General features: G+C 39.5%; 1 protein-coding gene across 50 annotated transcripts in view; it reads right to left on the bottom strand.

Annotated features, from left to right (window-relative positions):
• EPB41L3 (erythrocyte membrane protein band 4.1 like 3) overlaps positions 1 to 15,900 on the bottom strand; it is a 254,915-nt gene that overhangs the window by 94,903 nt on the left and 144,112 nt on the right. For 32 of the 50 annotated variants that reach the window (XR_013525734.1, XM_078347788.1, XM_078347790.1 and 29 more), the window contains one exon: positions 3,017 to 3,210. Coding sequence is in view for 31 of the 50 variants with exons in the window: in XM_078347788.1 (XP_078203914.1) it covers positions 3,017 to 3,199 (183 nt within the window). In the remaining 19 variants the exon portion in view is untranslated. The remainder of the gene's footprint in view (positions 1 to 3,016; positions 3,211 to 15,900) is intronic. The other 18 variants (XM_078347791.1, XM_078347793.1, XM_078347802.1 and 15 more) reach the window with 1 other exon arrangement.

The raw sequence follows: 15,900 nt of genomic DNA, 5'->3' as shown, positions 1-15,900 counted from the left end.
AAATTTATATGGAACTACAAAAGACCCTGAATAGCCAAAGTCATCCTGACTAAAAAGAACAAAGCTAGAGGCATCATACTACCTGACTTCTAAATTTACTACAAAGCTATAATAACCAAAACAGCATGGTACTGGCATAAAAACAGACACATAAACCAATGGAACAGAATACAGAACCCAGATATGAACCCACACATTTAAGCCTCCCGGGTTCAAATGAGTTTTGTGCCTCAGCCTCCCGAGTAGCTGAGATTACAGACATCCACCACCACACTCGGCTAATTTTGTATTTTTAATAGAGACAGGGTTTCACCACGTTGGCTAGGCTGTCTTGAACTCCTAACCTCAGGTGATCCTTTATAAGCACACAAAGGTGCCAAGAACATTCAATGGGGAAAGGACAGTCTTTTCAGTAAATGGTATAGAGAAAACTGGATAACCAAATGAGAAGAATGAAATTAGATCCCTATTTCTCACTCTTCACAGAAATAAAATCAAAATAGATTAAAAGACTTAAAAATGTCAGACTTGGTACAGTGAAACCACTACAAGGAAACACTGGGGAAATGTTCCAGGAGATAGGTTTGAGTAAAGTTTTTTTTTTTTGTTTGTTTGTTTGTAAGACCTGAAAAGCATAGGAAATCTAAACAAAAATACACAAATGGATTACATCAAGCCAAAAAGCTTCTGTACAGCAAAAGAAAAAATAATTAACAAAGTAAACTATAGGAGAAAACATTTGCAAAGTGTTTATCTGACAAGGGATTATTAACCACAATATATAAGGAACTCAAACAGCTCAATAGCAAGAGAAAAGAAGATTTAAAAATGGGCAAAAGATCTGAACAGATATTCCTCAAAGAAAACCAAGAAGAAATGGCCAACAGGTATATGAGAAAAATGCTCAATATCACTGATCATTAGAGAAATGCAAATCAAGACCACAACTCAGATATCACCTCACCCCAGTTAAAACAGCATGTATCAAAGTGATGGGCAGTAATAGATGCTGGCAAAAATGTGGGAAAAGGAGAATCCTCACAAGCTGTTGGTGGAAATGTAAATTAGTACAGCCACTGTGGAAAACAGTATGGAGGTTCCTCAAAAACTAAAAATAGAACTATCATATGTTCCAGCAATTCCATTACTGGATATACATTCAAAAGAAAGAAAATCAATACATAGAAAAGTCATCTCCACTCCAATGTTTACTGCAGCACTCTTCACAGCAGCCAAAACATGAAATCAACCTGCTCATCAACAGCAGAATGAATTTTTTTTTTCTTTTTTTGAGATGGAGTTTCGCTCGTTACCCCGGCTGGAGTGCAATGGCGCGATCTCGGCTCACTGCAACCTCCGCCTCCTGGGTTCAGGCAATTCTCCTGCCTCAGCCTCCTGAGTAGCTGGGATTACAGGCATGTGCCACCATGCCCAGCTGATTTTTTTGTATTTTCAGTAGAGACGGGATTTCACCATGTTGAACAGGATGGTCTCGATCTCTTGACCTCATGATACACCTGCCTCGGCCTCCCAAAGTGCTGAGATTATAGAGAATGAATTTTTTTATAAAGTGGTATATATCCACAATGGAATATTATTCAGCCATAGAAAAGGAATCTGCAGCAACACTAATGGAACTAGCAGCTGTTATGTTAAGTGAAATAAGCCAGGCACCAAAAGACAAATACCGAATCTTCTCACTCATATGTGGGGGCTAAAATGGGATGTCATGAGGATGGGGAGTAGAATGGTGATTACCTGAGGCTGGGAAGAATAGGGAGAAGGGTAGGGAGGAGGAGTGATGAAGGGAATTTTTAAAAATATAAACATACTTAATACCACTGAACTTTACACTTTAAAAAGATTGTAAGTTTTATATGTACATTTTACCTTAAATTTTTTTTTCTTTTTTTTTTTTTGAGACAGAGTCTAGCTCTGGCACCTAGTCTAGAGTGCACTGGTGCAATCTTGGCTCAAGCCTCCCGGGTTCAAGTGATTCTCCTGCCTCAGCCTCCCAAGTAGCTGGTATTACAGATATGTGGCACCATGCTCAGCTAATTTTTGTATTTTTAGTAGGGATGGGGTTTCACCATGTTGGCCAGGCTGTCTCGAACTCCCGACCTTAGGTGATCCTTGCAAAATCCTGGGATTAAAGGCATGAGCCTCTGTACCTGGCCTCAAATTTTTAATAAGCATAAAATTGGAGAAAAAAAAAAAAAAAAAGGCAAACTTGTAAATACCCTAGGTGAAGAAATAAAATAATATGGTTGAAAATATGTAGTTTAATGTTGTGACTTCCAAAGATTTTCACTAATACGCTGATTATATCTCTTTTCTCAACATCTTAGAATTTCTAGCTTGAAACACTTCTGACATGTAAGAGGCCAGTCATTTGTGGGGACTCCAGATTGTTTTACCGCAGACAAATCGGCACTCTAAAACATTCTGATTCAAGTTTGAAGTTTTAAGACAAAAGAAATTTAAATATAGACTTATTCAAGGCCCACATGTAAACCATACTTTAAAACTTTTAAAAGAAATGCATTATTCCCGACTACTCAAACATGTCCAGGGAAAAGAGCTGAAAACTTAGGTGTGTATAGAGAGGGAAAGACCTACCTGAAGATCCTCTGAAAGCAATATTAGGGTCAGGGTGATGCCTGGGGAAATGCAAACTCACTCTAGCCCTCAGGCTTGAAAGAAAAAACAACCACAAGCATAATCAAAGCTGTCAGTTTGGTATCTATCCTTCCTCTAAATCCAGATAGGACCAGTAATCTCCAGTCTGGACTTCAGTGAGTGTCAGTGTTTTAATTAAATGAAGGAGTTACCAGGCAAGGTTGTGGAATGTCATTCACTGAAAGCCTTAAAGCATACACTTTCATCTGCCTGGAGCCAGAAGGGGAACGGCAGATGACCCCTCATAGCTGCCTCTAATGCTAACAGACTGAGGTTAAAGCTGACCCTGGAGCAGCTCAGTAAACATTGCGTCATTGATTTTCTGGCCTGGGCTCACCTCCCTCCGCACCGGGGTGCTGTGCGCTGCAGCGGCCGCGAACTGCTCCAGGACCTGCTGCTGCTCCTCAGTGGGCGGCTCCGGCCCAGGCGCTCCCGCGTGCCCCCGTGCTCCCACTGCCTCCTGGGGCTCTGCCTCCTGGTCCGGCTTGGATTCCGAGTCTGATCCAGATTCTGTCGTCATGGTTGATTGTTCTGCAAGCAGAAAAAAAGGAAGATCAGGTCACTCCATGCAGCTACCTTCCCTCTGCAAGAAAACTAAGATGCTCACCGTGAATGGCTCAAGAGAACCAACCACAAGGATAGAGGAAGATGCTACCAAACCCCATCCTATTCCACACAACCGACAGACGACCTGTCAACTTCACCACTGAGATGGATGCCCACCAGGGGCTCAAAACTAACAATTACCTAGGAGGGAAAGTTGATTTGTAATGATCACAAGCTTTATTCCTATTAGATTTTTGCCACAATGGATTGTTAAATGACATTAAAGAAATGTCATAATAATTAAATATCTTACATTCAATTAAAAAATACATTTGCTGCATCGCCTGCATATATATTTCAGTCCTTGGGAAGGATTATCTAATAATGGAAGCAGACATTCTTTCTCATTTCTCTCCTCCTATTTCTACAGGGGTCCTCTCAACCGCTGAATCTATGGAAATCTCAAGGAACTATCTCATGCCTTTCCCATGTGATGTCCCCTAATCCTGTTATCCCCCTTTGAGTTAGCAACTGAGCTACAACAGCAGCTTCTTCAGGGACTCGGGATCTGTCCCACTGGCCATACCTGGAAGGGCACAGGCAGTATCACCTGTCCTTCCCTCCCAAGTTAATTCTCATCTTCCTGGCTTCCCCCTATTTCCCTTGAGTGTTGAAAGGTTAAGTTTGTCTCATATCTCATAAGGAACTAAAACACAGATTTTAATATATAATAATCTGCTGATACATCTTTTAAAAAGACCTACTAAAATATGAACACCATCTTCCCAAAGATTGCAAGTCAAGATGTTTTAAGATTTTGTGCCTCAGTTTCCTTCCACACATGCCGAATGGGGACACTGAACATGATAATACCTAAAGAACTTATTTCTTGCTATTAGATTTTTCTCCTACTAATGATACACACCACTAGGTTTTAAAAGCAGATTTTTGCTCTAAGCAGCAAGAAAGCTGCTATTATGCCAAGTAGATACCATGTCATTTTAAGCAATTTCTTATCTTAGGCATATGGAGTAAGTATCTCAGTACAAATATGTCATTATTGTCATATAATTTCCCTTCCTAATTCAAATTTTATAGTAAAAATATGAGCAAAGAACTAGTGTAGTGCTTTAAGCAAACTATATAATTGTATAATACAGAATCATGCAAAGATAAAAAGAGTAACTCTTAGTTTCTATCTCCACTATATAAAGAAATATCTTTAATAATTTGAAGAAGAAGGGAACATCATAAATACCAATCTATGTTATAAACTAAATGCTATATCTGTGTTTTCTATTTAGGGTTACTTTTCACAATCAACAGATATTCTGTTGAATAAAAGAGACATACCAATTTGGCATGTACTTAGTTGCCCAAAGCATATGTAAATATCAATCCAAATACAGAGAAAGGTAGTAATGCAAATAAAATAAGCAAACTTTCTTTTTTCCTGTTACAATACATTTTAGATTTTGAGGCAAATCTTAAAAGTAAATATTTTATTCTCTTTGGTATGCTTATCCTAGAAAGTGGCATAAATATATAGAGAAAAAGGCAGGGGAGGAAAGGCAGTAGAGCTTCTGATCAAATTCCATCTTTTGGAAAAGAAAGGATTAGCTTTATTAGTCAATTCAACCCACCACACATTTATTGAGTACCAAGTATAAGCCAAGCACTGCTTGTGATTTAGAAACAAGAGATTCATCTGTTGTAACCACTACCCCGCATCCCAAGGATGCGCCAGAAATATTCTGTGCAGAAATATTCTCCCCTGAATCCATTTTCTCCATCTTCTTTTGGTAACTAAGCTTTCAGTTTTAGCAGGTGCCCCTTCACCCAGCCTGAGACTACAATGAGCTGTGGCTGTGTGATCAAGACAACAGAAGGAGACAACAGAAAAAAACTGAACTCAATGTTTAGGACATCTTCATAAAGACAAAGCCACTTGCCCTAGATTTCCCTTTCCCATTGGCTGGATGTGCTGTTCTTAAACCCAGTCCTGGACAAGTCACATTCAGGGGAGACAGAGCTGCCCCCTCCAGCACGGTTCTCTAGATGACCTCGTGGACTATGACCCACCTGTGAGGCAGAAATCAACAACTTTAGCTTGTGTTCACTTGCTTAGGAAGTTGCTAATCCCATGATTTTAGTGTTATCATCCTAGTCGGAAAACCATTTTGCATCTGCTTTTGTCTTAAATCCAGGACCATCTCCAAAGCAGAGAGCCAGCAGTACACAAGCTAAATAAAAATGTAAAATGGATAGAGCCCAACAACCACCTACCAACTATCTGAAGAATAAAATAATGTACCATTACTTTTAATCTATGACTATACCATATAATACCTTACCTGTTGTGTATCACACAAATCACAGCAGCTCATACCTCAAAATCATCTACTATGCCCTTGTCATATATTTCCTAGGTATATTAATTTTTCCAGCACTATAGGTATAATATAATAAATGCAAATCTTTGCTGTTTGGACCAATTTTAATAAAATAAAACTGTCAAGACTACTGAGAGATAAAGTAATAAAACTTTAAAAGGTATGACTTTTTAATGCTGGAATATCACTAGAATCAATATCTAATTCCACATTTCTCAAAGGGCATAAGCTCTTGTTATTCCTACAAATAAACCAGTATAAATAGCCTATATCAGCAAATTCTATTTTAAAACTTGTTTCCTCTTCTCCACCCATACGCCAATGTAAGCAAGCAATAAGCTGATTTTTAATGGCAAACTATTTTAAACATCTAAATACAGTATGTCTGGCCAAGCTCAGTGGCTCACGCCTGTAATCCCAGCACTTTGGAAGGCTGAGACGGGTAGGTCACTTGAGGCCAGGAGTTCAGGAGCAACCTGAACAACATGGTGAAACCCCAACTCTACTAAAAATTAACCAGTCATGGTACTGCGTGCCTGTGATCCCAGCTATTTGGGAGGCTGAGGAACGAGAGTTGCTTAAACCTAGGAGGCAGAAGTTGCAGTGAGCTGAGATCATACCACTGTACTCCAACCTGGGTGACGCAGAGTGACTCTGTATCAAATAAATAAGTCTAACTTTAGTTATTTTAATAAGTTTATAGTGCGCTCCTTCATTCTTAAATCCAAATGCCAAACCATTTTTTTAACTAGATTTTCATGATATTTACATTGCTTTGGTTCTTCTTTTTCTTATACTCGTTCCTTGCTTTCTGGGATGGTTCTTGCCATTTAAAATCACAGTTTTCCCTTTCCAACTAACTAAAGACTATTGTTTTCCAAGGTTCCTTTCTCTTCTGATAGGCTCGCTTTGGACCAAACTATCTACCAATTATTTGGGCTACTGGAAGTAAACATCATCACTTGAAATCCCAAACAGAAAGTGATACAAAATCGAGTTATGCTTAGTTTTGACTGAAACTGTCCTTTCTTTATACCAAATTTACCTTACAATTGTGTTTTGCTTGGGCTTTAAAGGTTTAGATTCCTAAAAACTCCAAATCCTAAAAGTTGGGGTAAGGACATTCATAAGTATGCTAGGCAGATGGCAAAAGAAGTCCTTAATTTTTTTAAAAGAAACGTAAATTGTATTTCAATATGCCTCTCTCAGGAATATATTTATTAAATGAATATCAGAAGAAATGGTAATGAGCTTCAAAGGATGCATGTACAGGTATGAATGAAATCATCTTCACAATTCCCAATCTAATTCACCTACAAAAAGACAGTCATTGTCACGCATTTCTGGCTTTATTCCTTTTCAGCTCTAATTTTTTATTCCACAGAAGTAAGAAGAGTCAGTTAATCCTCGTCTTTTCCACTTTGAGAAGTGGCAGCTCTAAAATCTCCAGCTCCTAACTAAATGACTGCTAAATTAGTTTCTGTATTCAAATTTACCTGCCTCTCTTGCTGACATGAAAATTCAGTGGCATTTTATTAAAAGACACAAACTAAAGATTTAGTGAAGGAAAATGCTTAACATAAATTTCTGTCATTTATGTGTAAAACAAGATTCCTACAGAATAACAAAGTATTTCATAAAAGAAACCTCTTCATGCCATTTACCTGTCTAACAAGGATGTAGGACTAAATGGACAAACTTTTTAACATCAACTTTTTTTCTTTTTTAAGTGTAAGTTTATAGGAGAAGTGGGTCTTTCTTAGCATAAGTATTTGTGACTACTCAGTACTATCCACCAGTCTGCTAAAAACCATCAGTTGCTAGCAAGCTAGAAGACAGTAATATACTTTGACCCTTCTACTGGATTTTTTCTATTTGCATGAAAAAAATGCCCTAGTATCATCCATCTAAAAAGAAAAATCCCAAAAAGAAACCAAAACAACCTGCCATTGGTCTCACATTCAACTCTCCCACTCCCTCTAATAGGACCTACCTCTCTACTTTTCTGTAGAGCCAAGCTTCTGGAAGGAATTTTCTTCTCATGCTGTCACCACATCCTCCCACTCACTCACCCTTCAGTATATGTCTCATAATTCTAGTAACCTTGCTGAGGTTACCAATGACCTCCCCACTAGCCAGTCAATACTAGGTGATATCCCTTCTCTTTCAGTTCTCCAGGTTTGACACCCTCTCTGTTTCCTTCTATCTTTACTGACTACTCTTCCTCATTTCCACTTGCCTCTGCGTATTCGATTTCCCATATTCTACTTCTAAACTTTGCAATTCTTTATGAATCTATCTCACTCTTTAAATCCTCCTTCTTGGAGAGCTCATCCACTTCATTTCAAGTACGATGACAATTCCAAATTTTGGGACTTCTCCCTGAGCTTCAGATCCATAAACACAACTTTCCATCTCACTTCTCTACCTGGATATCTCAGAAGCACCTAAAACTGAACATTTTCCCATACAAACCTTTGATCTCTGCAACGTCCCCTGCCTGCTGCCAACCCCTTATCCGCTTGACACCCATCTTTCCCATTGCAGCAGGTGGCCGCCATCTGTTCTAGAGGCTCATGCTGGGATTGGGGCAGCACTTCTCTCCCTATGCCCAACTCCAATCTACCTCATGCTTGGCAATTTCACCTTCTGAGTTGTGTTTCAAGAAACAGAAGAGGCTGGGCACAGTGGCTCATTTCCGTAATTCCAGCACTCTGGGAGGCTGAGACAGGTGAATCACCTGAGAACAGGAGTTCGAGACCAGCCTGGCCAACATGGCAAAACCCTGTCTCTACTAAAAATACAAAAATTAGCTGGGTATGTGGTGGGGACCTGCAATCCTAACTACTCAGGAGGCTGAGGCAGGAAAATCGCTTGAACCCAGGAGGCAGAGGTTGCAGAGAGCCGAGATCATGCCATTGTACTCTGACCTGAATGACAACAGTGGAACTCTGTCCCCCCTGCACCAAAAAAAAGAAACAGTAGAAGACAGACAGGAAAACATTCGAGGCAGAGGTTTCCAATCAAGCAAAAGCAGAATAGCATGGAGGATCACATGCACTTACTTTCGTGAGGTTATGTGGTCTTCTGTGGCAAGAAGAAAGAGGCGCAAAAGAGTGATGAGAGGTGAGAAGGGACTGAGAGGGAGCCGGACACAGGCAGGTCCTGCAAGGCCGCCTGACCCTTGCTAAGGAGACGTCATCTCATTACTCAGGGATCATCTGGCAGCCGTGGGACAACTGACCTCAGAAATGGGCTTCTCCATTGTTTCAGCTCAAAATTAGGCCAAACTCACAGACCACACAGGCCCTGAAGGGGCAGCAGGGAAAAGTAACTCCTCAGGGTACAAAATGGCAAAATTTAGGACTGGTCATGATTAAATATCTTCAAAAAGTTGAAAATAAAGAGATGCAGGGACAATTCTGATGGTTTTTTCAAACAAACTTTTTAACCATTCAACTCTTGAAGGCCAATACACCAACTCATATGAAGCTGACGTTTTAAGATTATGCAAGAAGCAGAAAGTCAAACTTTTTATGAAGACATAATAATTCAAAAATTAATTTCACAATGGCCACTGTAAATCTGCAAAGGATTACCAAGATTATCAATATGGTGACAAAGATTACATAATAGCATTGCACATTTACAAATCAGTGTTGAAAGCTTAAAAAAAACTAAGTAAGACAATAATAAGGCCACAGTCCCCAGTTCCCTGCTTCAAGGAATGTACATTCAGACTGAGTACCTCAAGAAGCAAACCAAGCACCATGCCCAGCCCAGAGAGGGGGGCTTTAAACAAGTCCGAGGGAACAGACAGGATTATTACAGGAAAGAACACTTGTCTGATAAAAAAAAAATCACTAACTTTCAGTCTCAAGTTAAACAACTACTTTTAAACTTTAGACACAAACATCACAGGCTACTTTAAAAAGACAGAAGGGAAATCGGGTAATAAATAAGAGTGCAGAGTGCAGGGAGGGACTGTGATGGGGCAGGAGAAGTGGGTTCTGGCCCAACTCTGCCATATGCCCTGTGACCTCAACAGAATGTGGCTTCCCTTTCTGTTCTAAAATTCCAAAATTCTGGGATTCCCGAGAACCAAAGTCACTGTTATATTCACAGCATGAAATCTAAAGACATGTGGCAAAGTGAAGACAGATACTACCTGATCCTACTGATCAGGCCCAGGGGCATAAAGGTCTGAGGGCAGGCAGCCGCAGCCAGCACCAACCTCTCTCACCACTGTGTGGGTCAGGCTGAAGGCCTCATTAACTGTTCAGTCTATTAAGGTTTCATTAGTTTCCTGAAGCAATACTTTACTCAGATAACCTGAAAAAGTTGGAAAAAAAAAAACAACACAACACTTAGTTTGCTTGATAGATTGGGAAAATCTAGTTTATGTGCAATAAGATTTTAGCTTTTAAGTTCAAAAATCTTTAGCTCTTCTATGCATGAGTGGAAAAATCAACAAATATAGTTTAGAATATATATATTGATATGGTGACTAGAGAAGCATCTACCTTACCACTGTATGTTCATATTTCCAAATCCAACTGGTACCAAATGCCAGGGTACAAAATTGCCTATGCCTCTGAAATACCAAGAATCTTTGGTTGATCCCACATGTACCCAAATATATTTTAATAAGCAAAGGAGGCAGCTGATGCCCCTACTCAAGGAAGGGGACCTATGTTAGCACAGTTTTTTTTTTTTTTTTTTTTTTTTTTTTTTTTTTTTGAGACGGAGTTTCGCTCTTGTTACTCAGGCTGGAGTGCAATGGCGCAATCTCGGCTCACCGCAACCTCCGCCCCCTGGGTTCAGGCAATTCTCCTGCCTCAGCCTCCTGAGTAGCTGGGATTACAGGCACGCGCCACCATGCCCAGCTAATTTTTTGTAATTTTTAGTAGAGACGGGGTTTCACCATGTTGACCAGGATGGTCTCGATCTCTTGACCTCGTGATCCACCCGCCTCGGCCTCCCAAAGTGCTGGGATTACAGGCTTGAGCCACCGCGCCCGGCCTAGCACAGGTTTTTAACAGAGGATTTTAATAGAGTTCAGTGACAGTATTAACAGGAGAGGCAGGGTTCCCCTGGGAGCAAAACTACTTGCAAATTAAATCTATGGAGGGAATGGCAGAAGAACAAATTCAAATTCTGTTCTAGGATCTCTGCACTGTGAACATTCTGTCAAAAGCAAGGAAGTTCCCAGATTAGGATTCCTGAACTTCAGAGGTTCAGGAAAGGAGGCCTGAGGTTCAGAGAATTTGTTTTGCCTATTTTAAAGGAAAGTGTACATTCAGCAGTGACATGGCTGTACACACTGACAAGACTTATCAATTAAGTTATCAATCTTATCAATTTAGTTAGAAATAGTAGCTGCGTCATGGCTTCACTCATTAATACATCCCTTTAATAAACATTTCCTGAATAGCTGTTCTGAGGCTTAGGGATACATCAAATAAAGATGGACAAGGTCTCTACTCTAATGGAGCCTACATTCTAATTGAAGGAGAAAAAGAAAGAAAAAGTGTCAGCTAGAGATAGATGTTATTAAATAACCCAATCAAAGGAAATGGCTGGCTGCTCTAGATTGGGTGGTTAGGGAAGGCTTCTCCAAGAAGGAAAAATGTAACCAGTGTTCAACAAATATCAAGAAGAATCTGTCATAGGCAGATACGCAGGGTGGCAATGAAGCCTGTGAGGAAGATGAATGCCCAGGCTTGGTCAAGGAATGAAAAGAAGACCACGGTATCTGGAATGCCGGGGGTCTGAGGAAGAGGGGTACAAGATAAGGCAGATGTGTCAAAGGGGCAGATCCCATGAGTTTACAGAGCTGAATTTTATTTTAAATGTAGTGGAGCATTCTAAAATGAGGAATAATAGAGTCTATGGATGCTTTTAAAAGGCCATTCTGGCTTCTGAGTGCAGGTGCAAGGTAGGAGCAAGGGACTCAGCGACTAGGCGAAGGCAACAGTCCAGGTGAGAGAAAATGCCAGAGCAAGGAAGCAGGTGAAGGAATGAAGGCAGGTGATGATGATAACATGACTATCACTATCACTGATGCCATCATTATCATAAACTTACTATTCAAGTTTCTATGTGGTCTACACAAGAATTCTGATAGTGCTATTAGTCTACACCCAACAGAGGCTCTGACTGCAGCTTTGGCGAGAGATGAGAAATGCACCAAGCAGGTAGGAAATAGCTCCCACAAATGTTAGGTATCTTAAAACACAGGGATTCCCTAGTAGCAAAAATACTGTACATAATCATTTTCCAATAGGCCCTAAAGCAGGGAGACCACCAACATACAAGTGTCAAGTTTCAACAATTACTCTTCTAGGCTGGATGCTCCAGCATGGGAAATCATTCATGAGCCCGATATCATCAGCAATACTTCTAAAAATCATCCAGTTCAGATGAAAAGCAATGCCAGCCTTCATTTACAATGGATATATTCCTGTGGTTTAAGTGACAGCTCCAGTCTTCCAAAAAAGCAAATTTAAAACAGATTAGCATGAAAAAGTTTGGCCTCTTGAGTAGAGAATATGCTTTTAGACTTCATCTGAGAACGTTACTAATGGATAAATGACATCTGCACTTACACATCTGTTTTGATAAAATCTGGCAGAGAATTTTAGTCTCCATGAAATTTTAACATGACTATCATTGATGCTGTCATTATTGGAAACTTGCTATTAAAATTTCTATGTGGTCTACACAAGAATTCTGCTGGCACTATTAGTCTACACGTAAATCCTGTCTTGCCCTGGGTTGGACTTAGAAAGAACCACTTCACTAAGCACAGGTAGTGCTTCCCACAACATACTTATATTTTTTCACTTGACAAGCATTTTAACATATTATTCTAAACATGGCAGAAATACTTGAAAGAGTCAATTTTCCAGGAGTTAACATAAATATTTCAGTTGAGCTTCCTAACTGCTGTGCTTATAACAATTCATTAGTGTTCCCTATCACTGAAATAGAGTTCAGAATTGATGACATCATTTCCCTTAGCAAAGGCATCCCCATAACCGCATCCTTTTTAAGCAAAAAAAAAAAAAACCAAATCAAAATGGATGTTTCGGAGCATCAATGATATACGTAAGTGCAAAAGTATTCAGCCCTTATGTTAAACTGAATCCTGAAAAGAGTGAGTGAATAAACTAAATATAGCAACTATTTTCTCATTTTCTGTAAACCATAAATCATCCTTTGTAAGAGAGACACTGCCATTGTGCCCTCAATGTGCCAGCCATAATTTAAATGCTGCATATTTGCTTCTTAAATAAACTTTAAACAAATCTGATTATATCCTGCCTAATGGTTCCCTAAAAGGAAAGTTGCATGTCTAAAACGCACAGGATCTTCATGAGTTTGACAGAAATAATTCCCCATAAGCTGTGCGTGATTACTTTTTAGTAAAACAGGGATGATGCCTGAGAACATAAAGGAAGCTGGTCACTTGGAAGATGCTCTCACACATGCTCAGCTCACCACAATAGGACAGGGGTTCAGCTGGGTTAGAGAACAACTCACCTAAGTCACAGGATAAGGAGCACAATACCAAGAATTAAACCTGAGTTGTGCCTCCAATAACAGAGCTGTTTTTCCCACACAAGTCATGTACATTGGTATGCTGTAAAACTTACTCTTGATCTCCTATTCCACTTTCAGAACTGGGCAATTCATCAAAGGTATTACTTTATGGGATCACCCACAATTGCATGTTGCCAACATACTATCTTATCCTTTTACTTACTGTAAGTCAAACATTAGTCAATTCAATTTCTATAAAATTATATTTTGTTTTAAAGACTATTTTCCATACTAAATACTAAGTGTGTGTGTGTGTGTGTGTGTATGGCATTACAACACTAGTGTCTTCCTTTGTTAAAAAAGGTTAATCTAGTGTGACTCTTTAAGATTCTGTCATTCTGTCACAGGTTGCCATTTTATTCCTGGAGAACAAAAAGTAAATGCTCACTGTTGTTTCTAGAGAAAACATGAATGGCACTGAGTCTGCTTTTCCAGGCCCAACAACTCATAACTTTCCACTATGGCGGCTTTAAGCTTTAAAACAAGCCAAGCCGACATTTTAATCAGTTACAATTTTGATGCTATTGTTAGTGGAAAACCTTGAATTGACAAGAAGTCAGTATCACACCTTTCAAGATACAAATGTCCAACCTTGTTTAAAATTTTCAAGCATTCCTTTGCTAAAATCAAAAGAGGAGAGAAAAGAAGGTAGCATATTTTCTCTATATGCTTTGCCAGTTCTATTCAGAGAACAACTTATTAGCAAAAAGATATGTTTGGCACCTTAATTCAGGAGCATATTTTTCTATTACCCAACATCTGACTCTGCATCTGTGAGAAAGGAGGTGTGAACCACAGAGAGTGAATAAATTAAAACAGAGTCAGACTCTTTGTACAGTCATCCACCACCAAATAAGAGCTCTCCAACCCCTTCTGAAATGGGTCTCTCTTCCACAGAACCACTAATTTTTAAAATAGGGAAAAGGTTATGGCAAAAATTCCAACTTTATACCTTAGTGAGGGGGTAATATATATATCCTCTGCTATCTGGGAATTTTTAGCCAAAAACCATGATTCAGGTTTTGCTTTATAGGTGCCAATAGCACAGGGCGAAGGACAGAGAGAACAACAAAAATGGCTGTCTCAAAAGGACCTGGGCACAAATAATCTGTGCTTCTAATTCCCTGTCTGTCCAGGAGAATTTTACATACAAATAGACCCTAAACAAATAATGAATGAATGAACACCCTGTGTTTCTGCATCTCATGAATGTAACAGTACAGTACTTCTTTCTAGGATCCCTGTAAATTTAAATGAACAGCAGAAGGAGGAGCTGGCCTGGACATTTTCTGTAAGTGCACACATGTCTCAAGGCTTTTATCTCTGTGGTTAGCTGCTAATGGTAAGCTTCATGCAGGCCCCCAGAACTATTCACCGTAAGGACATGTGGTGAGAACTAGAAAGAAAACAAAGGGGGAAGCAGTAGCTTTTGGGGACCCAGGAAGGCAAGCTGCCTGTAAATATTTGTATCTTGCCATTTAAAGGAGTCCAGGTGGTAAGTACTAAAGACTCACACAGCATGAATAATATTTGATCAAATCAATAAAGAAATATGGGAAAAAATGCCACTTCTATCGCTACAGAAAAGAAATAAAATATATAGAAAAATTCTAAGTATTCTATTATTGTTTCTATTTAATCCTTACAAAATCATACAAAGTAACCATTATCAGCAGCCTGGGGGTGGGGTCATTAAATATTTAAATGAATGAATGACTCAATGTATCAGCTTTATTTAACCTAAGTGTGTCCTAAGTCACAAGTCTACAAATGACTTGGGAAATGGGATCTAATTCACTCTGACCCCTAAAACCCCTTGGCTGTTTTGTGGTATACTGCACTGAAAAGAAATGAACACGAATTAATAGATTTCAACTCTCCCTCATATAGGATATGCTAAATGTGATCAGTTACCCACTCTTTTCGATCCCAACATTTTCTAGGCCATTTCTGTAGCCCAAAGCCAATTTAATGGAATTTGGTTTTCCCCACAGTTCTATATCATTGACTTTGTCGCCCCACAATGAAATAACTAAGTGTGCACAATAGAATTTATCACAATTGTTACAGAAGGAGGAAATGGAAGACCCTTCTGGCATTCTTGGAGAGTCTGACAGACTGTTGGCTTTTTTTCTCTCCTTCAATACAAATGTGAGGCCAAGTGTTTAATTATTCTGTTTTTACTGTAATGCATCCGCTTTTATCTCTTCACCAGCAATGGATGGAGACTACAAAGAATGCTCTTTAAAAGGTCTCCCTGGCACACAAATGAGTTTCCTGAAAGCAGTGCCTCATCAAGTTCTCTGAAGATGCTGATAAGAGGATTCCTTACTCCACGGCTGTTCACTATGGGCCTGTAACACTGAAAGGGTGCCCCATTTGTGCCTTGAATACTCTGTTATGAAAGCCTTAAGAGGCCCGCCATCTTCCCTCCTGCCTCCTTACCTCTGAGGTGGCTCAGTAGGTAAAAGGACAGCTCTGTAGTTTGGGCTGCCTTCTGATATTCTGATCCCGGGGATTGAATGTCCCACACAATGGAGAAAAATGACAGAACAGCTACAGGTGTGATGTTCCATTTTAAATTCTTTGTCTCCAATGGGCAACTAAGCCAATAAATAGCGCTTTCAAATTCTGAATCCACATATTTCCAGTTCAAAGGGGATTAACTCAGAAAGAA

Source organism: Callithrix jacchus, chromosome 13, assembly GCF_049354715.1.
Source record: "Callithrix jacchus isolate 240 chromosome 13, calJac240_pri, whole genome shotgun sequence".
NCBI lineage: Eukaryota > Metazoa > Chordata > Mammalia > Primates > Cebidae > Callithrix > Callithrix jacchus.
This window is presented reverse-complemented; position numbering and strand designations above follow the sequence as displayed.